Here is a 26,308-nt window from a genome sequence, read left to right as displayed (position 1 = left end):
AGAGTCATCCAGGGAACATTTTCAGATTACATCAGTTAGAAATAATGTTTGAAATAATATTATTATTAATATAATAATATTTGAAATAATTCCAAAAGTGTTGGAAGTAGTGGCATGAATCAATAGATCACTTTATTTTTCTTGTACTAGTAATAATACAGTTGTTTTCATGATATCAAAGTCCCAGTTTCCATTTGTCTTACTGTGTCTTACTGCTTAGCCTGCCTCTGCAAATGCTATTTTGTGATCAGGTGACTGCTGACCTGCCTTCACGTTCAAGTGAAAAGAAAGGAAAGAGTAAAGCAGAAAGGCTCTTGCTAGCTGAATGTCTCACTGTGAATTTAAGCCTGCGCTGCATAGTGAGTTCAAGACCAACCTGAACTATACAGCAAGATTTTATATATAGTGGCTAGAGGAACTGAGGCAATGTCTAATTTTACTAAATTTAAATGAATATCCATATTCAGTGGCTTCCATATTGGTGAGTAGAGGGTAAGTCTTAGTTCCATGAGAATTCTACCTACAAGAAAGGCTGAAAAATGTGGGCTTGAGGCTGCCTTCCAGGAAGCTATGCATTTCTTAGTAAGAAAAACAAACAAGCAAACATGAATGCAGCCTGGGTAGATAGCAGTTTCTTCAACAGACAGGTAGCTGCGTGCTATTATTTCTTAAAGCAAAGGAATGGAGTCCTGTGGGATTATCACAAGTGTGAGAATTGGAGTGCCTAGGAAGATAATATTCAGGTGAAAAGCAAAACCTTAGAGCTTGAGTTTCATTAAGTGCCTTGTTCTACAGTGTGGAAACTGAGGCTTAGTGTAGAAACTGAGGAGCTTCACTAAAACCTAAAGAAAATAATCTGCTTTGAAATAATAAATAGCCAATTTAGCAGCCTTTTAAGATATCACCAGTGAAACTTCACCAAAGTGAAAAATTTCAGAAAGAAAATGCTCTCTGCCTATGGTTTTTCAAACACAGTGAAGAAAACCTAGATAGATTTTGATGCCACCTATTGGTAGACAAAGTATAAGGCAGTCCTTTACAGTGTAGCTTGTTACTGAGTGTTAGAAGCAGCACAGTTGCACAGGGCTCCCATGCAAGGCTGACTGAAAGTGGATGTAATCTCTGCTTCAGTGCAGAATGTGTGTATTAGTTCCTCCTTAATTTGTGGCATTTTAGAAGAGCTTTCTTGGAGCATTCCTCCCTGCTTTCCAGCAATCCAGTGCACCTCAGGCACACAGAGAAATACCAGAGGAAGACATATCAGTCACAAGAAATGGAAAAAAGAACACATTTTTAAGCTATAAATAACCCTGGGGTGAGATTCAAGGTTCTTATTTGATCCACACTCCCAAAATAAATTCTATTATTTACAGCAGTATCCTTGACTAGTTGAGTATATAATCATCCTACAGCTCAAAAAGAAAACAGAAATTGAATTTCAAAACAAAATGCTCATCCTGACTCACTCAGGGAAGGATCCAAAGCAGGGCGCTGACTCTATGCCTATTTTTCTCCATCATCTGCCACCCTCAAAAAATGGTATCAACTGCACTGGGGAGAATCCACAGTTCTTCCTTTTTGTTCCCTGGCTCAAATCCAGCATTTTACTTGTCACATTGATGGGTGAGATGCCTTTCATATTGGCATAGGACACAGAGCGGATGCCTCCCTTATGCCATCCGAGACCCGGCAAGCGGATCTGCACAGAGCAGGGACCTCTTGCTCCTGTTTGGCAACACCAGTGCCGCCATCACTCTGTGCGTTGACTTTAGATAATTTTGACCATGGCTGTAGATCCCAGCAGTTCAGGATCCACGAAAAGGAGAGTTGGGAGGAGGTGAGTGATGCAGACAAAGGAATTATGATTGCTAAGGAGGCTCTGACTGGTGGGTACTTTGCTGTGGGGGCTGTGATGGAGAGCTCATCAGCTGGTTAGGAATCTTTGCTTATACACATGAGATGCTGCTTTCATGTGAGACAAGGAGGAATTCCTCTTCTATGCCCTGCAAAGAGGCTCTTTTGAATTTACCTTCAGTGGCATGCCTTGAGAAGAAATTCTGGCAGAAATCTGCACGTGTGTTCTGCATACTGGCTCGTAGGCAACTGCTTGTTTCTAATTTGGGAGCCAAAGCTTGCTGGCAGCGGAAACCATATTTGTCACAAGTTGTGGTGTTGCATTCAGTTTGTGTTCCTATGATTTTAACATGGGGGCCAAAGATAACTGTACTAGATTTTTTTCTCTATGGGCTTTGATTCTACTTCTGTTCTATAACCCATGTGCTCTCCATTCTTGGTTGTCATCTTCAGAGCCTGCCTCAGTGATCACTCTCTGTTCCCCTGGTAACTAATTGTGTCTCTGGTCTGTTCATTCTGACCACCCAGATCCTAAGGGTTTTTTTTTTTTTTTGATAGATATAATAAAATTTACTTGGGCAGGATACTGTTAAAATTAAATACTAGGAGAGACAGTGCCTAAGAGATTCCTGGAAATAGTACATGCTTGGCACATCTTAATTTCTTTTCTCTGACCTATAAAAAAGAAGTTTATATTAAATGATCTCTAAGGTATTTAAAGCATTTTCACTTAAAATATATTTACTGACTACCTGCTAAGTGACAGGCACTTTTATAGGCATTGGGTTACCCTCATGAACAAGACAGTATAGAGACATATGACCCACTTTTATGGGACTTAAATTTTAGAATTTACGATCAACATGCAGGAAATGAATAATGACTTTCCCTTTTCTTTCTTGCTTTCATCTTTGTGAGTTCAGCCCAATACAAACTTCAAGTTCTTCTTCAATGTTACTTCTTGATAGAACCTGGAGGGAATTAGAAAACACTTGCTGATTTTGCTTTCCCAGCGTCCATCCTCCCTTTGCTGATAGGGAAGTCTTGTGTGTTCCTTGGAGGGACACTCTTTTTCCCTCCAGTTTATGTAGTTCATGTTGGGCTCCACTGGGGTTCTAGAATGCTGTAAGCACATTGTTGCATGGCAAGCCTGACCCATTAATGTAATCCCATATCCCAGGGCCTTGGTGTTTGGCTTGTGTGTGATTTCATGACCCAAGTTTTCTCAATCAAAGCAAACCCATGCATTCACGTGGCAACTTCTGTGCACTGAAGGCTGGAGTCTTTCTAGGGTTCACACTTAGTGCTATCTTATTTCAGAGGAGCTCAGGAGATGACTGGAGGAAGTAAAACATTGCTTTTTCTTTTCTTCCTAAAGCTCTTTCACTGCTCCTTGAAGATCATGGATTGGGCACAGGAGTACACACCTGTAATCCTAGCACTCTGGGAGACTAAGGCAAGAGGATTGCAACTTCAAGCCCAGCTTGAGCAATTTAGCAACTCAGTTTACCTGTTGAAAAAAAAAATCTGGGAAGGTTGCTTAACAAGAAGGTCCTGGGTTCAACCCCTACGACCACAAAAAACCAACAACAAAACATGAAGATTTCTGAATGGTTCTATACAACTATCAGTGAGGTCTTGCTCCTTATCCTATTAGTTCCCCTTTGGCTTTTGAAACTAGGATCTATTGCTGACAAAAAAGCTTTTGGCTGATGACCCCTTCACCCAGCGAGAGATCTTATTACCCTCTAAACTGGATGGGGAAGGAGAACCTCCCATCTGTTTGTATTCTTGTCCAGAAAGGTAACACCTTTCATGTCTTTCAAAGTCAGAGAGAGCCTCTTATGCACTTTAGTTCACAGATTCTGAAGTATAATTTGTGATTTGGACAATATCTATATACAGAGAGAATTTAATTGCCTAGTTTAGGGTGCAGAATCGATCAGAGACAATGCACAGCGTTTCTCTCCATTGTTCATTTGCCTGAATTTGACTTTGAATAAGTTTGGAATGAGAAAGTCACTATTTCTTTCTGTCTCATGCCATGTGACAGTGGTTACCCCTTACACACGACAGCACGCTTACGTCTATTTTAAGTGTAGGTACGCCCTAAGCATTTCCTTATCTTCTTTGGGAGGTGTTTTCAGGAAGACAGCCTGGGGTGAAGACTAGTGGTCCTTTCCTTTATTCATGCATTTGTTTGCTAAATTAATTCTCAGGCACCTGCCACACGTCAGGCTCAGCAGTGGACACTGAGGGTAGTGAGAAAGCACCATCTCTGCCGTGTTTGGGGACAGTTGAGCATCCATCCAAGAAGTTTCCTTGAATGTGTGCAAAAAACCAAACCAAAACAAAACAAAACCCAAAACATAAGTGTAACTCCCATCCTCTCTTGGCCCCCCGCGATATTGCCGCTCTAGCGTGGAGGAGCGGAATCCAAGCCCTTAGAGACTAAAGCCAGGACCGCGGGCGTGGCGAGGCCAGGACCCGGGTGGGGTGCAGGCTCGGGGCATCGCTCGAGGCCGCCACAACCACCCCGCAGGGGGCGCTCGCGCGGAGGCTGCAGAACTAGTATCTCGCTCGGTGCGGGGCGCATGGTTTCGTCAGAAGGTGGCAATCTGTAAGAAGCTGCCGTCTCCCCACCACCCGCTCTCCTCCCGTTCTTCTTTCCTTCCTCCCTTCCTCCCCCCACCCCGCTCCCTGCCTCTTTTCCCAGTTCCTTCCTCTTTACTTTCGGAGTTGGCAGCGCCCAGCGGCACCCTGCACGCTGTCACCCTCCCGCCCCGCCCCCACCCAAGGATGGAGTCGGGGTTTCCTGGGGGACCAAACTCTCCTCTCAGCCGCTTTGCTCCGTGCTTTTGCTAAACTGACCGGGAAGACCCAGGGGGAGGGGAGAGCGACCCTCCCGCCACCTCCGCCCAACCCCACCGCGCCCAGCTGCGCTCTGAGGCCGGACCCTGCCTCCTGGGGGCGGGACCCAGCGCGTCCCGGGCTGAATTCTCTCTGCACGCCTGGACGCTGTCACACCCAGGTGAGTAAACGCCAACTCTGATTCCTGTGTTCTCGGGGCGCCGGGGTTGCAAAGTCTGTTGGGGCTGCTGCGTGGAGGACCAACTTTTGAGATGCCCTGGTTTTCGTTCGGATTCGCTTGTTTATCTTCGCTGTTGTTGGAAGAAGCCTTTGCAGGCAGCCTTAAATGCAAAGGAACTTTAATCTCTTACGTGCGGCTTTCTGGCCTGAAGTCCCCTAACCCAGCTGGGTGGGGCGCGTGGAGGTGGAGGGGTCGCGCGCTGAGGGTCTGGGGGAGGGGAGGCTGTCCTAGGAACCCGGTGGGAGGGAGGTGACGTCCTGGCCGAAGTTGCAGCTGGCTGGCCTCCTGACGCCCCAAAAGCTGCGGGACAGCGAAACGCTACCCTGTGGCTCGATCTACCTTTAGTCTGAGTGCAGCGTACCCAACTCCTTCCTCCCCCCTTTTCCTTGAGGTCCCAATAATATTAAACTGGGCTCCTCCGGGTTCCCTGGTTTAACTCTCATCGCAGGCTTGCAGCGCCTTGACTCTCCTCCTCTGTTAACTGAAGAAGGCAGAGGCAGAAGGCACAGGGTGAGGGTTGGGGCTAAGGGACCCCTAAGGCCCCGTTGGGGGCACAGACGCCCAGGACTGTTAGGACTGAGTCCAGGGAAGAGAATCAGAGGGTGTCAGAGGCATGTGGATTACCTTCCGGTGGGGAGCAGGCCAAATCCGAAGTTCTCCTAGGAAATGCTTTTCCTTCCTCGTAAAGGCTTTAAGCCTCCACTTCTGCCCCCCATTTCCGATGCCTTACACGTGTGACTTCTGGCAGAACTTGGCAGGCTCCAGGTGGGGCAAAACAAAACACACACACACACACACACACACACACACACACACACACACACGCACACACGCACTCACACACAGAGCTGCAGAGATGAGTCAAAGAAGGCTTGGTTAGGGGTCTCAGGAGGTGCAGGAAGTTCTAAGAGTGGAGGAGCCTGCCCTGGGAAACTTTGCCAGAGACCTGTCTAGGAAAAGTCCCCAACCCGAGCACTGACCCATTGATTCACTAGGCTGTCAGCACCTCTGGGATGATATGTCTGGCATCTGTGTGCTTTGTTTGGGAAAATGTACAAATCAACTCTTCATGCTTTGCGATTTTGCTGGGATTTTTTCTGGTTTCTCTTGAATCCCTTTGTTTTCTGTTCCTCAACAGCATTTTGAGCTGTACAAGGTACAGTTTAAGAACAAATGTTCTTAAACTGAGATCAAATCCTGCTCTTATTAAAAAACAAAGCAAAACAAAACAACATCCTAGCTTCAAATAATTTTCTCCCTACTTCTCTCCTCTACTTCCTTCTTAACAGTTTCTGTTTACAAAAATATTAGTATTTTTTGCTTTGTGTCAAACCAACTAAAAAACAAAAACTTACAAACTTTCCTAAGGTACAGATGTTTTGAATCCATGACTGTATTCATTGGCTAAACTGCTTAGCACATCCACCCAAAAGCCAGAGGCATGAAATAACTTTTATTTGATGCCCTTCAAAGTTTAGGAATCTCCCATTTCTTTTTATTAACCAGAAGATAAGGCAGAGCTCAGGAAGGCTTTGGCTGTGATTAGATGACTTCTGATGTTTCATTTCCCTCACCAAGCTGCGCTCCTGGGTTGGACTCATTGGATTTGCCTGCCTCCTTTCAAGAGGCTGACAAAGTCGATCTAGCAGATCAAGGCTCTGAGCTCAGAGTTGCTCAGAGTTGTCACATGCAGAGAGGTAGGTAAAAATAGCGGGGGATCTGGCAGATTCAGCTAGAATACTGGTATCAATGGTGAGTAACAATAAAGGCCCAAATTTCCTCACTTACCTGTGATGGGAAGATTCTGATGGCTTCACAGGTTCAAACTCAAAACACCTCAGAACTAGGCGATACCCTCTGAGCATTATATAAAAGGCCATATTGTTCATAGCAGGAGCAGACATTGAATACTGGACAACTTTCTGTGGCTGTGTGAGAAAAGCTTAGCTGTAATGTAACAAGTGGTCTACTTGTGTATTGTCATGTGCAAACTCTTTGGGCATGAAACCAATGCCTTTCCTGTGAGGAGTCTGTCTTTTTATTCTTCCAGATACAGACCTAGCATGTGTTAGTGTGGGACATAGACATGAGACAAACACTTTACTAGAATGCCAACTATTTATTTGAGAGTAGTTGCTTGGAGCTTTTTTGAGTTCTTTCTAATTGTAAATAGAGAGGGGAAGACTTCTTTTTTATCTACTAGTGTCTAGTAGCAGCATGACATTTTGTTTGAATTATTAGTTTGTCTTAAGGGGATCTTGCTTTTAAAGATTTTAATTAAAAGGGGTCTTGTTCTAAAGTATTTCTTGATCTGCATATGGATTTTGATTAAATGTACCTTGTTCTAGTTACTAGGAAACAAATCTATTTCCAGAAAGTTTACATGTTTTTTTTTTTTAAATGGAAGAAAGCTTCAGTTCTCTTTATTAGTTTTAGCCAGTTATCACTGACCGAAAATCTTTATAAAAAGTAATCACAGAGGCAAAAAGTGGGTTAATGGTGAAATGTATTCACATCTGCATTACAATCTTTTGAAACTCAATTAAATGTATTTATATGGTTGGTATCATGCCTTCTTCTATCTTCACTTTGCAGATTAATGAAAGATAATACACTAGACTATCAGGGCCATATTTATTCGCATAAAGAAATAGTTTTGCCACTCAGAGGGAAATGTGTTGGAGGTCAGCAGTTGTTTGGGGGTACCTCACCCATTTAGACAGATGTGGATCCAGAGCCAAGGCTGGGAGTGCTCTGATGAAATCCACCTGATTGCCTGCAGAAGGCCTCCACACTAGTTGTGAAAATCATTTCATGTGCCTTTGTATTTTTAAATCAGAGATGTGACAAGAAAAATCTATATTTCGGTCATTTTTGAAGAGGAAAAGGATTAAATGTGTTCCCTATATTTGATTTTTCCATTTTTGTCTTGTTAGTATTTTAAAACAAAACAAAACCCCCCTTGGATGCAGTAATCCAAAGTCATATTTCCTTAGCAACAGTAGCCAGTACACTGGAGTTACAAAATATCAAGACAGAAAATTTTAAAAGCATTCAAAATAAAATGTGACATGGTTCAAGAACATTCTTTGTTGCATTAAAATGACCTTCCAGCATAAAACAGAGTTGCTTTTCTCTTGGTTGAGTATAGATGGTTAAGAACTGATGGTAGCTTTTAATTATTTTTAGGATGTCCTAACCATCCTGTTTCTCTTTGGGAAGAAGCATGTTAATTTAAGTTGGGGTTGCAAACCTAGTAATTTAGGTTGAGGTTACAGATTCATTCTCTGGTTAAGGCATTTCTCTGAAGGTTTATGCTGAGGTCAAAATCAAGCTCTTTATGTGGATCAGGTAAGATATACTATGTGTTCAGTGCGCTTCAAAATATTATAGTAAGAGTTTAATTAGCATTAAATTCACCCATGTCTGCTTAAATTTGTGGCTGCATAATAAAAACATGGTAGTGCTTATAAGTATCTTCAGTCTGTACTAAACGTTTCACTTATGTGGGAGCTTTATATATGCTCTAAGAACTACTAAATATATATGATATATAGTACTGAATATATTTCCCCTGGATTGGCAAATCCTAGGAAATCTTTTGTCACGTATATTTTTTGAAAGCCTTTTGAGAACCTCTTGCGTTTTAGCTCAGTAAATATTGAAGGTCTGGAGGCAGGTCTGGAAAAGAAACCAGTGACAAGGATGTCTTCTTTGGAAAGGTGTATTCGGTTCTTTGGTTGTGGAGCACTGTAATGGGTTGGTGAGCCCATACAAGGCTGTCTGTGCTAGGCTTATTTCTGCACGGTGAATAGTAACTTTATCACTTTGAGTCTGGGATTCTCTGAGCTGGAAAGGAGTCTGAGGAGAGTTTATTGACTCCCAACTATCTAATTTTACAGATATAGAGACTAAACCTCAGAGAAGTGACTTGTTCAAGGTCGGGAGACTCATTTAACAGTCCTCTTGATTACTACTCCCTCATAAAGAGACTTGAGTTATCTGGAGATAATTATTGTGATGGTGCCAACTCGTGGCGCCACGAGTACTGGTCATTTGCACAGAGTATGAGTCGGAAATGATGGGGGAGGGGTTCCACCTCTGTTGCCGGGTTTAGAGGAGCAGGACTGGAACTTATTATATCCTGTGTCTTGGAGCCAGTGCAATATTGACCCAATAGATGTGATTGAATTTGTACAAAATCATTGTCTGCAGCTATCTGTTAATGTGTATGTTTAGTGAAGAATTACCTATGCATAGTCTTAGCTTTCTATTTTAAATGTCACAATTGGGTCAATAAAGCAAACAAAGAGATTTTATGCATTTACAGTTTCAGAAATCCACAGGGGAATCTTTGGCAGTTTTAAATTAAAGGTCCATTCGGAAAGAACAGCCTTTCGAACACTACTTTTCTATCTCAGGCTCAGAACACAATATACCTAACTCGAAAAATCTAGAGAAATTTTTCTTTGGAAACATCAGGGAGGAAACACAATATTTCAGTTTAACCTAGACACTTGCTCAGATTTAAGGTGTATGGGTCAAAAGGCCTTCTCTATACAGAAGATTCCGAACCTCTGGGGGTAGTTCACCGCTGCTGCAAGCAGGGCAGGAGCAGGAGCAGAGGCCAGCTGTTTGGTGCACAACGCAGGGCAAGCCCCAGGGGCTGCGGGGTCTAGGACGGGTTAGAGAGCGACCATTAGAAAAGGTGGTCACTAGAGGGCGCCGTAGCACCGGCAGAGCCCGCCTCTAGGGGACCTTGAGCGTGACTTCTGTTCTCCGGGATGGAGTTTCCCAGATACCCTAGGAACGTGCTTAAGCATGAGGCATGGATGGAGCCCCAGCAGGGAACCCAGGCATGAATTATATTGGCTTTTGCAGCATCTCTGAGCTCTTTGTCCAAATGCTCCACCGTTGAGTGGTGCCAGAAGTTGTCTTTAGCATCCTTTTTATCTCTTCTACAGTCTGATGAGGTTGCTCAGTGGCAGGACTGCTCTCCAAACTGCCACACCTTCTCGCAGTCCCACTACGTTTTGTTTGCTTATACTTAGGCCTATTTTCAGAGGAAGAGCTCTGGATCTCGAAACTTTGGTGTGTAGTTTCCAAGTTACAAGTCTTCCTGTGAACTACTTTGCCCCGCTGGATGTTAGCTCCTGGGAAATGGGGCTAGGAATGCCTATGACTGCAAAGGGCTTAAAACTATCTTGCAAATGCGATCCCTGTGCTTGTTTTCTGGGATTGGTCTTTGAAAATTTTATGCTTCTCCTTCGCTCTCGCTTCCGCAGCCCACTTGGGGAGAAAGGTCTCGTGCATTCATTTGTTGAATAATAATGGTTAACAGCATTTATGCCCGGAGTTATGCTTGGCACTGAGGATAATAGGAGGTTTTTATCTTTTGACATCACAGGCTTGACAAATAGACAAATACTGGAGAAAAAAACTTAAAACTCGTGTTGATTAGTGTGAAGAGAGAGAGATAAGATTATTCCAGGTGAGAGACAGAGTCACTAGCTTTGTCTCAAAGAACCTGGGAGGTGATCTTTTGCAAGTCCTGTTATATGCAGTTGTGTGTGTATGTTTCATTTTGTTTTTAAAGAACCAGGTCAATGGAGGGTTATTTTGAGGAGATGAAGGAGAAGGGGTAAATTGTATTCAGCAGCATTTAGTTTCATGCATATATTTAACAGTGCTAATAGAGATGCTTAAACCCAGTCGGCTTGTATCACTGTTCTGTATATATTATCATTGGTGTTAAAATAAAATAAGTGCCTAAATAGTTAATGCGTTCATACATGCAAGTGATTTTTGAGGAAAATAGAAACAAACCTACCACCACTATGAACACTTAACAGTGAATAGGGGGCCTCAAATGATCTAAATTTTTTTCTATTTTTAAAATATTGCAAAATGTATTTGATACAAAATGCCAATAAAATGAAAAAGTAACTAAAGTGGTAGATTGCAAAAGCATTATTTTACATTATTAAGATGATAAAAAGCTTTTTAGTTTGTTAGCAAGGCACTGGAAGTGACTTGATGTTTTTGTTACCTTTTGTGCCTGTTATGGTTTGTGTCTAGGTGTTCCCTAAAGCCTCATGCAGTTTTAGATGGGCTCTTGTGGAGCTATCTGAATCTAATGTGTATGACTGATTCTTAGTGCAGTGCTGGGATTAAGGGTGTGAGTGCTCTACCCACCGTAGGATACACTGTAGCCTGGTACAGTGCAAGGGACGCAAAGGGACACTTGTCGTCTCTCTTTCCCTCTTCTCTTGTTGCTCTTGGTGTTTCTGCTACCCTGAATGGCTGCCTCTTTGCCATGGCACCCTGCCTTGGAGCCAGCCAATTATGGACTGAAATCTCTGGAAACTGTGACCTAAATAAACCTTTCCTCCTTTAACCTTTAGTGTCAGGTATTTTGTCTTAGCAGCAAGAAAAAAGTAACTAAGATAATGCCTTTGAACAGGTAACTTAAAGACAAAAATTTCAGAGACAAAATGGAAAAATCGAAGAAGTTTGAATGAATAAAAAGCAAGGGTGGGCACCCGGCTTGGATCCCGTGTCAGCGTCAGCCGTAAGGTGGGCTGCGCTGCTCTGGAGTCACTGTGGTTGGACCTTCTCATGCAGGTGCCCCTTGAATTCTGTGACTTGACCGTGAATCATGTAGGAGGAGAGGAACAGTAAGAGGCAAATGGTGGAAATAGTTGAATGTAGGACAGCTAGTAACATTCCTCATAGCACCTGGCCTGATTTAATTTTAAAGAGACAAGAAAATAAATGGCTGTCTGGAATCAGAGAGTATGAGAATTGGGCAGTCCCTTGTGTGTTTCCAAACAAGGTGACAACAGAGGCCCAGCAAGGGGAAGTCACTTCTAAGCTGCTTCCTGGCCTTGTCCTGAGTTCTCCAGGTGGACTCTCCACTACCTGTCCTCTGCAGTTCCTGCTGTACCAGGCCAGGCTCTCTGTCTTACTCATGGCTGGACTCAGGCAGGGCCTGGGCCCCAATCATCCCTTCCCCAGAAAATTTTGGGGGACTAGGATGTTTATGTCAGGAAGAGCGTCAGGAAATCACTGGGTTGCCATGCAGTTTGATAAAAACAAATACATATTTGTGGAGTTTTATTTTGATAAGTCTTTAGATTATGGAAATCAACGGATTTGGCTTGAACCCTGGCTTTGCCATTCAGTAGCTGTTTGACTTTGCATAAGCAACCTTACCTGTTTGTATCCAATTTCCTCATTTGTAAAAGTAGGCAAAGAGTTACCTATATAAGACAGGAGAGGACCTGACCCATTATAAATATACACTAAGTGTTGGTTCCTCTTACTTTTCTACCTCTGCTGCTGCTCTTTTGGAGTTAATTTTAAGGCTAATATTGTATTTTAAAAATTTTTAATTATTCACATCATCTACATTCACCTCATGGAAAAACTAAAATTATTCAAATATATAAACATAACCTCATGGAATCCCTAAAAATGCATCTTCTCTGGATTTGATATGATTAGTTCTGCTTTGTAAATGATTTGATTAATGTCAAAGTACTGGCAAATGAGTACATCTAAGGTTTTCCCTTCCTAATCCTAAAACCAGGCTATTCATTAAGCTCAGACTCTCTATATTGAAGTTAATTTTTTTCCATATCCTTAAATGGCCTGGCTGTGAACCACCCTACATCATGTGGTTTGTAACAGAAAATTTCAACTGTGTCTACTCCTCTTTTGGGGTAGCAGCTGTGTACTGCACTTCCTGGTAGGATTCCAGAGAACCCAGAACCACTTGGTACATAAAATGCAGCCATGCCTTAGTATCCATGGGGGGATTGGCTCTAGGACTTCTGTGGTTATTAACATTTGTGAATGTAATGTCTTTACAGAAAATGCTGCAGCATTTGTGTGGATGCTACACACATCCTTCTGTATACTTGAAATTATCCCTAGTTTACTGAAAATATGCGTGCAATGCAAATGCTGTATAAAGAATTGTCATACTGGTCAAGGAGTGATAACAAAAAGCATACATACTCAGTGCAGACACAGTTTTTTTAAAAAAGGAATTTCCAATCTGCAGTTGCTTTGCTCCATGGATGTGGAGGGTCAGCTGCACTCCCTCTGTCACCTTATGTGCATGCCTAGTCCCTCAGCAGATGCTCCGTGTCCAGCCAAGAATGTATTTAACTTATTCAAAATCTCATTTAGTAATCTCTTAACCCCCACTCATTTGTTGAAAGTACCCTTATTATCCTGTGATTGTTTGCTTCATATTATATGATATAATGATATATGATATAAGTGAATACATGGAATACATGGAATTATGCAGAAATATTACCGCAATCAGTTATGTCTGTAAGATATATTGCATTTGATGAATAATTCATGAGAGTTTTTTCTCAAGGATTATTTTGGCTATGTGTGTGTTCTGCCTTATGCATTATAAATCATAACCCTCACCTTAAATGTGCTCCACTCTGTTTGCAAGACTGTACACTGTGTTGTATTTAGTGAGTTAGGATTATTTATTGGTGAAGGACATAAAATTTGAGTGAGACATTCCTAGGCTTAAATGCCAGCTCTATTTAACTTGTTGAAGCTCAGTTTCCGCAGATACAAAGTGAAGATAATATAGTGTCTATGTCATAGGGTGGGGGTGAAGCTTGCTGGCATGTGGAAATGGCTCGAATTGTGTTATTTGGTGCTACTGCTCAAAGATTTGAGTTTTGAGTAATTAATTATTGTAATGGCACTGACTTACTTTGTTGTATGGGAGTTGTGAAAGTTAGGAGTGTGTTTATGAGGTCTTTTAGAATTAAGTAACAAAATGTGTACTTTTCATGGCTTCTGATATAGTCATTTACTTTCCTTCTCCCTTTCCTCCTTACCTTCTCTGTATTCTAATCCCTAAATGCAAAGGGTTTAAGCTGGGATTTCTCTAAGAAAAATGTCCTCTATTTCTGATGGTTTCAGTAATATTTAAAATGCAGGTTATGTTTATACTGGTCTTAGGTCTGAATACAAGGCAAATCATTCCACCCTGCAATGCCAGCAGTAGGCATATTTCATAGTTGATTTTAAGAATCTCCTATCTTTGTCCAAAAAGGATCCTAAGCTGTTGGCAGTAGACAACATATTGGACACTTTTTGCTGTGAAAATCTAAAATGTCACTAGTATTCAGTAGATCAGAAGCCACCCCAAGTATCATACATGTTAACTTCAAACCAAGTATCACACATGTTAACACGAATTGTGACCTTCTGGGGGGCTTGCTGAACCAGAGTCTCTAACTCTGGGTCTAAGGTGGCACTCAAAAAATTGTAGTTCTAACCATTCTATGGATGATATCATGGTACTGTCATGGAGAGCACACTTTAAGAACCAATTCCTTAAGTACTTTCTATACATGAGCTGTGCATTTTATTTCCTGTCTGGTGCATGTACTTTATATACATGAGCTGTGTATTTTATGTCCTGTCTGGTGCAACTGTGAACAGCATTAGTGGTGAAGAAAGGGATCTGACGTTTGCTGAGCACTTACAACACTTACCCTGAGTACTACCTCACTGGCACTTTGCTCACCTTATCCTATTTAAGCTTCACACATCCTGTCAATCAGTTCACTATAATTTATATCATGCAGAGTGGCATGGGAGGCTCTGAGCATACATATTGAGCAAGACAGACACAATCCTGAGCTTCTCATCATTATATTTCAGCAGAGAAGATGCACTTGTACAAAATAACTGTAAGGAAGACGTGTTTGAACCATACAAACTGGAAAATCAGAGAAGCAGAGTCACTTGTGTGTAGTTGCACAGACATTAGGAGACAGAGGAGACAAAACAAACTTAAAAACCATTTTGCTAAAAAAAAAGTATAGTCCTTCTACCAAAACAAGCATACTAAAATTTTTTGATCTCAAAGCTCCTTTCCAGTCTTAAAAATAATCCAACATGCCAAAGAACATTTGTATAAGGCTCAAATTGGAGCTGACTCTTCCACTAGAGGCATTATTCTCAACTGGGAACTCAGTTTAGCACCAAGGCTGTCATTGGCAGCACAGGATGTCATAAAGGAGAATAAGGAATTTTTCAGGTCCCTGAATGTCTGAAAGCACCCAGAGATTTACACTGTATGCTTCAAGGACTTTTCCCACTGAGATGCAAGACTGCCAAGAGAACTTTGACCATGGATATTTATCAAAATGGTCCCACTTAATGTCCTTTGCCTTCTTTCAATCCCTATGAAAGAGGGTCATTTCTCATTGTTCACTACAGATGGCCTTTCACCCTCTGTCTGCCTTGCACCCAGCCACAATAGATTCCATGCCTGTTGCCTTTATGTAAGCCTGATGATCTTTGCAGGTCTCTGCCTCTTGTATTTCTTACAGTTTGTTTATGTGTATAAATCTATTGACATTTTCAATATTAGAAAAGCTATTTACCCCTTAAGTGGTACTGCAGTGAGCAGTGCTACAAATTATAGCATCTTTCCTAGATTTTAAATCTTAGTTTGTTTTGATGACTTTTGTAGACATCAAAGATGAGAAACTTCTCATCTCCTTCTAAATTTTTTTAATACAAGAGATTTTTAAAAAATCTTTGCCTGCATTTTCTAATAGTGGTGTCTTCCTGAAAAAAGGCTGCTTTGCCTTTCAAATATTTAATTATTCATTTGTTTGTTTAAAGGAAAAGCAATGAAGTATTAATCCTGGACCAAACTAAGATAGGGTGAATTTATTCTTTGTGACTAAGAGCACTGTGAAAGCTAATAGCTCATACAAGTTTGTAATGCACCTTGCATTCAGGTCCCTCCGGACACAGGCTACTGCTGGGGAAGCCCAAAGGAGCGGTACAGGGATCACATCTGCTGCTGCATTTCAGTAAGAAAAGCAGACAGACAATGGGCTGGAGCAAGTGCTGGAGGCTGTCTTGTAAATTTGACAATCACCCATGGGTTAACTGCTGAAATACTGCCATTTTCTGTCATTTTTATTCATTATCTAGCAGGAATGAGAATTTCTACTAATATTTTCCTTTGGTGTGTAACAGTCCATGGTTGTTCAGCCATGTTGGTGCTCTGGCTGACTCTGAATGTTTTATGGTATCATTAAGTGTTGATGAGTAAAATCAACTGAATCAGAGATGACATAACTCAACAACGTGTTTCTCAACTGATGATCAGTGAGTTCAGATCTCCTTTTATTTCTGTAAAAACAAATGAATGAAGAGAGGTTTTGAAGCAAGATCAATATGGTTGTTTAGATGTAACAGTTCCTTAGATGAGAAGTTAGGAAAGAGGGAATGAGATGGTTATCTAATTGTGGTCTTTTTGGCACCAAACATCTGAATCATTGGTCAACTTTTAAAGTATTTATCTAGATGATTGGTATCACAGGGCACAACCCATCACCAAAACAAGAATGCCCAAAGAAGTGTGATGCTAGATGATCATTGTCATCCTTAGCAGAAGCTGAAATTCACCATGACACCTGTCTGCCACTTGGCCTCAGGCAGTGTGGGCCCATTTGCATGGCATCTGTGCATAAGAAATATACTTCTGGAGGGGGACACTTGCAGGGAAGTGTCCAGGCATGAGTGATCACACTAGCAAGTACCAACTCCTTCTCATGCCACATCAAGCAGCAGTCTGGGACATGTCTCAGGAGAAGCTACCTCCTCTGACCTCTTTTAGCTGAGTTTTTTATTCAGAGTTCTAAAAATTCTGACCTGATAGGCTCATGTGAGCAATACATATGCTCACTCTAAATTATGAGCCCTGGTACCTTGCAGATTGCTATGGCTGTTTGTGAGAACTCCTTCTTTCTAACGGAGGCACAAAAACCGAAAGTAGTTGGGTTCCCCTGTTCTTTACTCAGCTCCTTCTGCTTGCTGGAGACCAGACCTACATTCTGTCTATGTCTCCTCTGTGTTTGATTTGCCATCCAAACCAGGCAGCCCCAAAATAAACTTGGTGTCTTAGTCAGAAAAGATGAATTACTTTCTCTGGGGATGGGATGATATGAATTTGTGTAGTATCATGTGAATGCTATCTTTCCAAAGCTCAGAAAAGGAGATAATATTCACTTACAGAGGCTCAATGCTTGGTTACCTAGATTTAGACCTTCCATACCTTTTGTCTAGAGTGGCCAAAGAGTAGTTCTTTATATGATTTCTATTCCCTTTCTGTGTTTTACGAGTAATTCTAACAGCTGGTTATCATTATATAAGCACTTTGTCCTGTGATTTTTTTCTTTTGTTTATATATTTTGATCTTTGAGGAATCCAAGAGGGGATTGACATGAAATAAGAACTGATCTAGGCAAACTTAAGATCTGCAGTCCACAAAGGTCATGGTTAGATAGGATCCACTAGATAGGTTAGGGGTCAGTGAACTGTACACCGTGGCTCAATTCTGGAATACCAGAGTTTAGATCTATTTTTGTTGTTGTCATTGTTGTTTTTGTTCTTCTTTGGGTAAAGTCTCTTGCAGACAGAAGAATACCTGTTATGCACACAGCCCCTTTCATACTGCAATGGCAGACCTGAATAGTTGCAACAGAGACTGCATGACCTGCACACCATGCTATCTGACTCACTAGAGAAAAAGCTTAGCAAGCCATTGACTTGTGGAAATTTGTATTTTCATATAGCCAGATAGGAAATATGCACAAGTTTCAAAATATCTAAAAGATAATATTCAGAAATGTAGATAATGGGCCATATAGCTGAGTGGTAAAACTTTGTTGCTATACATTGTGAGGAGTTTGCACACTGTAAGTGCTGTGTATTTCTAGATGAATTACTAGTGGTCTGTGTTATATCTCCACATTAAAAATCGAGATCTCTAATCCCTAAAGAGTCATTGTTCATGGCAATTATTCACAGTAGTAGCGAGAGAGAAACCAAGGCAAACAGAAACATCCTTGTTGACTCTGTACCCTAATCTGCCAGAATGACAGCCTGTCTCCTGAGTCATCACGAGTCAAATTTATTTAGCATCAGCTGGAGTTAGTAGGCAGCTACAAAAAGTCTGGCCATCTGTTGTCAGTGTTATCGAGCGTCTTACCTGAAGAGAAACACAGGGATTTAAGAACTGAGAGGATCAAAAGTTGTGCTTGACGCTTATTTTGAGCTGGTTTCTGGAGATGGGGTTAAAGAACATTTTGTTTATTGCTTATGTTTGGGCCTTCTTGAGGTTGTTTCCAGTGTGTGGGGGCAGTCTTAGGCACATTCCAGATGTGCAGGATATGGGATAACAGCACCCTTTCATCACCTTTGCTTCGTTCATGTACTGACAATCACTAGTGGAAATCTCACTTCTGCAAAGTTTCCAAAATTAGTCTCCAGGGAGCAGGAAGGCTATAAATTGATTACTTCTGGGGGTTGAAAGGGGACAGAAGTGGAGCCGATCACCGACTCTTGATTCAAAGCATGTGCTATGCCCCCTTTGGGAACAGGAGTTCCCACTGCCCCTTTCCTGTGAAGAGAGCCAAGGTTTCCATCTGCTCAGCTCCATGGATTTGACCATGGGGTTATCATTTATTAATTCAGACATTTGGGAGGGAGACACGCTGGCTCTGCTGAGAGATGAACACAGCCTCAGCCTAAGCTTCAGAATCCCAGCTGCACTGGGTTTTCCTCTTGGGCACCAGGCTCCAGAGTGCTGGGTTCAGAGAAGCAGTCCCGCCTGCCACCCATCCCTGGTAAGTGACCCTTTTTGACAGGATGGGTGGCTGAGAGCAGCATGTGAGGAGCTCCTAATCCAGGGTGTGGGGGGAAGCATGCTCTTTTAAGCTCTTGATCCTGTATATAGGACCGAGGTTACTTTTTCTCATCTGGGAAGAGAAGGCTAGAGGACAGTGTATGGCTGATCCTGGCGTGATGCAGTTCGTGCTGCGTTCTGGTTCTTATACCTTTAAGCTTCACTTGGGAATGGGTTTGCTTTAGTGTAGGGAGCTGTGATGGTGGTAGGAATGTACTTAATGAAATTTTATAAATGTGAATCGTCACCCAGTGGATAGAAGATGTTGGGCTGTGGGCACAGACAGACAGACAGACACAAAGGTATGTATTGCTTGGAGACCTTGGCTTGTCCTCCTGACTGAGGGGCAGCATTTGCTCTGAGTGCTTCTGGTTCTTAGAACTTCTAACAAGCACAGGCAGAGGATTCCTTGTTGGTCATTTAATCAGAAGCATAACTTAGGTCAATGTTATGTACAGTGAAGTGACATTGTGTCAAGGAAGAGCATTGTGGCAAATTTTCTGGACCCTTCAATTCCCTGTTGACTGCCTTTATTACTCTATTTTAAAAAGTAAATGGAAAATCATAAGTTATGATTGTAAATCTTCTTTTAGTCATATGTTAGTGTCCTAATAATTTATAGGTTCACCTGCCAAAGTCATTTTTCAGTTGTATCACAAACAGGTACAATTTTGGACCCATTTGAATCAAATTTATTTAAATTTTTTATCTAAAATAGCAGTTACTTACTATGAAAAGTTTACATGATTTTATATGCAGTTAAGGTAACATGTTAGAGTAGAAGCTTCTTTCTATAAGACGTAGTATCATTTCTGCAGTTTGGAAATCAAGATGCTAATATTTAGTTTTACAAAATTGGATATAACTTAAAACTTTTGCATACCTTCTTGCTTGGTTTGTTTGTAAATGCTGATCCTGACACTGTGAACCTCAGAACCTTTCTTATTTTCTTGTTTCACAACTCCTTAGGAATGTGCAAAAGGAAAGGTAATAAAGGAAATCTTTTCAAGATAAAACATGATTCGTAAAGGTGACAGCCATGCCTTATGTGAACAGTGATTAACAGCCGTAGCGTCTGCAAAGTGCTTTTTAAAAATAAAGTGATGAAGCAGATTTTCCTATTATTTTGTGTTTTGGTGCTTGCTCAAGTGCATCGTCTTGAATTTTCTAGGCTTCATTTTATTTTATAGTAATTGAATCACTCTTCATGTCCCAGCAGTACTATATTGACGTTACTTAAATATTTTACATATATTCCTGGCTTTTTTTTTTCCATGGTATTTTAAGTTTCATGAAAGCATGTAGCATACTAAACCAACAGCCTCTTCTCCTGCTGCTCATTTTGTTTTGTAGAGTGAGTTTGGGTGTTTAGAGGTGATGGTTTTTCTAAGGCATGCCCCTTTGGAGTTGGTTTACTTTCATTCAGAGAGTTGTGATAGTGCTGAGAATGTGCTTAATGAAGTGTCAGAAGTTGAAACACCTTTCTCTAGCAAACACAGGCTACAAAATTGTAGAAATAGGAAGAAAAAAGACAGACACAAGGATGGGTTCACTTGTGAGATGAAAGATGATAGGAGAAGAAAGTTCCTAATTTAGAATTACTTGTTACTTTAGCAAAACGAGCTCATTGTAGAAAATGATCTTTTACGAAATTTGATTGTCTTTGGGAAATTGATCAAGAACTTTTCTTGTTTGGTCCTGTGACAGCTTGCTTTTCTTGCCCTCAGAGCACAGACTGATAGTTTAAAAATCTTGTTTGGGACACAGTTTTTTTGAGGGATCTGCTTAAAATTAAGGGCTTATTCACCTGAAAAATCAAACACACCTATTTGTTCACTCAAGTCTACCTCCAACTTCAAAGGACGTAGATCTCCCTAAAGTTGAGACTTTCTACTTTTCCTGTTAAGAATCCCTTCATTGTCTCATCAGTGGATAGATTTGTTCTAAACATCCAACTTTTTCCTCTTCTTCTTCATCTCCTTTTTTTTTTTTTTTAACACACTGATGTTTTTAGCATTTTTATTGGAGGGGAAGGGAACAATAGGGCCAGAGAAACCTGGAACTATGCTCTGTATTGAGCGACTGGGTCTCTGTGAGTGGGTAGAGGAAGGGTGAGGACCCTGCCTTCAGGAGTTGACAGTTAGAGAATCATGGCTACGGGCCAGTGAGTATCCTCCAAGGCATTCCCCTTTCCCCATCTCATGGAGCCTCAAGGCCTGATTCCCTGATGGGCTGCCCAGGATGCCAGTGGACAGAGAAAGTCATGTGACATCTTGGGACTAATAAGAGGAGACAACCTCCCACTGCAAATCCTGGTCGAGGACCAGTGGTGCCCTGGCTTGTGTCCAAGCGTCCTTCAGCGCTGCATAGCCTGGGCCAAGAGACGCAGCTTTCCTAGGATCTGTGGCTCTGTCTCACAGGAGATGGTGGGTGCTGCCTGGTGAGCACTACATCAGTGTTAGAAGTGATTTACACAGCTTTATGCAATTGCATAGAGGAGCCTGGAACTAGGTGCTGGTACTCTAACAGGCACCAAGAGCTATTCTGGAACTAAAAAAGGATCAAGCATAAAAATGGAAGATCCAGAAGTGCAAGGGTAAGGCTCCACCCCCATATTTGTTAAAATATATTTTCTCTCCTTTTCATCTTTCCTTCTACCCTTCATTCTGTCTTTACTTTCATTTTTTTCCTTTCTTCCATTCTCTTCTCTTTCCCCTTCTCACTTCTTTTTTTATTACTTTATTTAATTTCATCTTCCTTTCCTTCTACCTATTCTTTCTTTCCTTACATCCTTCCTTTGATTTACAGACATTCTCAGTTATCTACTTACAAGATGTTGTTTATTGTTAGCTTGCATGGAATATTTTGATTCCTTCTCCTTCATGACAGGTGTATATTTCATGCTACCAAGGGACATTTTTGCCCTTGTTGCCATCTCCAACTTCCCTCACCTTGTCTTCTTAATAATATAATTAGCTAGCATATATTTAATAACAACTAGTTACTACTTCAGAGTAAAAAGATAAAACAATGATGAACTTAACTTTCATGAGGGTTAAAATTAAATTATGAATCATGGTACAAGTAAGTGAAAAGCTAGATGGCAGTGGAATAGTCCCATGACATTGCAAAACAAGAATGTGAGATGATGCAAGATGAGTGGAATGAGGAACCTTTTGCTTTTCAAGAATGGTACAAAGTTGTTGCAGGATGTAGGAATTTAGGTAAGTGTCAGAGAGAAAGAATATAAATGAAATTTTCAGATACGATTTTAATATTCAGAAAAGAAAGAAAATTCTAGTCCAGGAAAGGGAACAAACTACTGTAAATAAAAGCTCAGTGATATAGATTTTGTTTTGTTCACTTTTTGGAAAAGGAAAGTATTTTTCTTTTCAGGATTGCTGTGAGTGGCTTGTCCACCGCTCCTGAGTCCTACCATCTCATCTTTAATTTTTCTTGAGTGCCGTTTCTCTTTGGCAGCTCAAGGGAAGCATTCAACCTACCTCTGGTCCTACGCTGATTAGCAGATTGGTCATTTTGTGCTGTGGGTAAAAACCTACTTGCAGTCGAAGGGTAAATTGAGAAGAGAGCATTGCAATGGAATTTCTAGCTTAGAGGTTGAAATTCCAGCCTTTCATTTCTTTCTTCTTTTTTTTTTCCTTTTTATTTTTTTGGATCATGGATGAACCAAAGCATTCACAACTAACAGTTAGACAGACGAGGTCTCACAGAACCTGAAAATTAAAATATTTGGTTAGTATTCCTATTTTGGCTGGCCTGTGCCTGCATATCATTGAATTTTTCTCTTTTTTCTGCTTTCCGTTTTTTCTTCCTCTCTTCCTTCCTTCCTTTTTGGTGTTAGAGGTTGAACCCACAGCTTCTAGCATTATAGGCAAGCACTCCACCACTGAACTACATTCCTAGTGCTTTATTTTCTTTTTACTACAGTAACGTAGAATTAAAAAGATCTTAGAGATTGTTTTGTCTTTTGCATTGTCCAATTCTATAGGATAACAAAAGTCACATTTTTGTTCATTGATGCATACATTTTACCTATGTTCTTCATGTCTTTACTGTAGATATGCTATCTAAGCTGAAACTAGTTCAAATTATGTAGTTGCAAGATCCTTAACCATGGGAGAATATCTTATTATCACTGTAACCCATGAGCCACCCATAGATGAGAGTGTTTCACCTTGTGTATGTCTCTGCAGAGTCAAAGTGTTGTTGTGGCGTACTTGATATCCCAAGGAAATGTTGTAAAAAGAAACTTTATGATGTTTACAAATGCAATCAATGTAGGATAACATTTTGCTCAGGTGAAGTCAAGTGTATAACCTGAAAATAACAGAAGTCAATGTATCAATGCTTCTGCCAAAGTGAAGACTGCCTTATAGATGGAACATCACGGAAATATACAATGAATAGTATGTGTTATGAAGAACAATTGGTGCCTGATTAGTCCTGGTCCTAGCCTTATGTCTGGGTCTTTTGTGGAAGTGACTGATGAAATCCAGCTGAGATACTGTGTAGAAGATTCTAGGGTTATTCCCTTGGAGGCTGACATTTCTCTGTGATTGTTCCATCTGATCCTTTAAACAGTTTAGCCCTGTTGGCAGCGTTGCTTGAGAGATACAGGCTGGCTGAGATCCCCTCTGTTCTTGGCCTTTTGATTTTTGCCCTTAAGTAAAGGAAATAATCTCTTTATTCAAATATTTGGTAGCTGCTTAGAATATAAATGTTCTCACTGGTGCAATGCAAACAATTATTGAAAAGTAAACATTTCAAAATCATATCACATATGATGTGTGTATTGAGTGTGGGTATTTGTCTGGGGATTACATAAAGGATTTCTTTTTCCTCTTAGGACAGCATGTGAGCCCTAGGGTCTATTTCAGCATTCCTTCCCTTCCTTTGTCAGGTGAAGGCTGGTTGAAAAGATTATTTTGTAGAGGAAGGATGGAAGAAAATGTTACTGGCTGTAAATACAAACCTCATTGTACAGTATGCTAGAAGGAAACTGGCAAAATCAGTTTGAGATTACTTAATGCCCTGTGTTATAAACAAGGGAAAACTAGAGCCCAGAGATGTGCAATGACTTGAGCCCAGATGATGGAGCAGCTAAAATCAGGATCTGTGTGTTGACTCATTGTTCCCTGACATAATTAGATGTAGAGACTCTATCATGCTACGAAAATATGTGAATGAAGAATGCAATAATAAATACAGTCAATTGATCAGTAGAGAAAATCAGTTTTGTTCCATAACTTAGCAGAATTTTTGAAGAAAAATTTTAAAAATAGGTAATAAAATGGTTTTCAAGGATCAAGAGAGCTCTTATTACAATATATAGGAACTTTAAAAATATTCTTGGTTAAACAAAGTCAGATTTGCTCATTACATTCTTATAACATGATATTATGACTTTGGAGACAGATGACAGTAAGAAAGCTAAAATCTATCCAGTCGCTCAAACCTTTAACTATTTGTGAATGACAGAAACCAGGAGTACAATACATTAAAAGACAATAAAATTATAATTGTCTCCATAAACCATGGAATGCAATTAAAACTGTAATTAACTTACATTTCCTACTCCCAAATGGCAATGTTAGAAAAGAAAAAAAAAGCAAGAAAGATTAAAATAGCTTGTGAATCAAAACATTTTAAGAACAAGAGAAGAAAAATGGAAGTAATACGAACACTGAGGAAACAAAAATCAAGTGGTCCAATGATATAATTTCTAGCCTAGTTTGATAATGTCTCTCCACCTCCTTGGCTGCCCCTGCCCCTTACTTTCATTGCAAGGAAATCTGGATTCATGGTCCCTTTACTTCCCAAAAGCAAGATCTGGGAGAGAAGGAGACATACAGGCTGGAGGGCTGAAGACAGGATCTGGCCCTAGGGCCATTTGCTCTATGCTTAGGCTCCCAGGACGCACCATATTGGTTATGAGCATCTTCCTAGGCTCCTCCAGCCTAAGGTGATTGAAGAGCAAGCTTTCCTCACAGAGCTGCAGGACACGTTTTTTTGTGGCATTTCCAATAGTAGTCATTACTCTTAAGAGTCCAGATCCCTATTAGGAGCCCCCAGGACAATGTAACATTTCCCACTTTGGGAGAGTATGAAGAGGGTGACTGGCAGCTACATACAATCTGCTTTAGCTTCTACATAATCCTTGTTTTCTACCTTTCAGAGTCATCACAGGCATCAACACCAAACATTTATTGATCATCCGTATTGGCTGTATTTCTGGAAACAGTATTACATAGGTAGAAGTTAATAGCATGGGCTCTGGAACTGGGGTTTCCGAGTTCAGATCCAGGCTCTGTCACTTACAGCTACATGGTTTATGGCAAGTTGTTCAACATTTTTGTATCACGATGCCATTATTTGTTCCTAGGTAACACTAAAGTTGGTTTCCAACTCATAAATTATTGTAAGGCTACTAAATGAGAAGGGCCTGAAAATACTTTGACTGATGCCTGCAATGCAGTAATCATCCCTCAAATGTTAGCAATTACTATCCTATTTTAGCCTGCAGGAAATCTGGAGGTATAATAATCCTGAGAAGCACAACATACCATTATTATTCTAGAGGAATTGTGATCTAATCCAGGAAATGGAACATTTTTCAACTATCAAGGAGGAAATTGGTCTTGCATTCTGATCTCTAGCAGAGGATGAGTTGTGGTATCTGAATTATGGTCTCTATTTCAGTTGGGCATGGATGAAACTCCATCCAGAGGCCCCCTGCTCCACATTAAAGGGTAAAGCATCAGTTTAATATCTCCCATTTCCTAGGCCTTAATAAAATCCAGTTTCAGTTTAGTTTTTTTGTCAAAGGAGGCAAAACAGAAAAAAAAGAAGACTTCTGGTTACTTAGGCATAATTCCACGCAATTGCCTACATACATACAGCATACATGAATTCTTAAATGTGTCGCTGTTATCGAGACCCCCTTTTTGGTGCTTGTTGCTTGGTATCTTGGAAAAATGTGAAGAAGAGGTCAGCTTGACTAGAAAACTCTTCTTTCAATCCACTAATGCCATAATGCTAAGCCAAATACCATGGGAGCTGACGCTGGAAGTGTATCTTAGGAAGAATTATCTGTACCTCATTTCTTATTTCTTGGTACCAGTCTTCTCAGTTGAATCCTCTTTGCAACTTGGTGACAATTAAGGGAAAACTTACCATCATTGTTTTTGGCTCCTAATTTGTGTTTGTTCTGCAGCATCATCTGTTGGTGGATTTCCCAGCCTGGGTCTATAAGCTGGGCTCAGGTTCTATGCATATATGCCTGACATTGTGTAGCGCATGGATCATCACGCTACTGCCAAGGAACCTAACCCAGCTTATCACTTGTTCTTTTTCTCTTCTTCTTCTTAGTACTGGGGATATAGTACCCAGAGCTTTTGCACTGAGATACATCCCCAATCCCTTTGTCCTTTTAATTTTAAGACAGGGACTCACTAAGTTACTGAGTTTCTCAGACTGGGTTCAAAGTTGTGATTCTAGGATGACAGGCATGCACCACTGTTCCTGACTTCATTACCTGCAGTTAGGGATCTTTATTGGAACAAAGCTATACTCATGGATTTATA

At 40.9% G+C, this 26,308-nt stretch overlaps 1 protein-coding gene across 3 annotated transcripts in view; it reads left to right on the top strand.

Annotated features, from left to right (window-relative positions):
* Positions 1-1,589: 1,589 nt before the first annotated feature.
* Positions 1,590-26,308, top strand: part of Cpne4 (copine 4) — a 501,318-nt gene continuing 476,599 nt past the window's right edge. Inside the window, exon 1 of one of the 3 annotated variants that reach the window (XM_063248997.1) lies at positions 1,590-1,837. In XM_063248997.1, the coding sequence (XP_063105067.1) occupies positions 1,785-1,837 (53 nt within the window). In that variant the 5' untranslated portion in view covers positions 1,590-1,784. Of the gene's footprint in view, positions 1,838-4,435; positions 4,886-26,308 lie in introns of those variants that run through there. The other 2 variants (XM_063248995.1, XM_063248996.1) reach the window with 2 other exon arrangements.

This window comes from Cavia porcellus, unplaced genomic scaffold, assembly GCF_034190915.1.
Source record: "Cavia porcellus strain 051 isolate PalLab524CR breed Dunkin Hartley unplaced genomic scaffold, mCavPor4.1 scaffold_5, whole genome shotgun sequence".
Taxonomy (NCBI): domain Eukaryota; kingdom Metazoa; phylum Chordata; class Mammalia; order Rodentia; family Caviidae; genus Cavia; species Cavia porcellus.
This window is presented reverse-complemented; position numbering and strand designations above follow the sequence as displayed.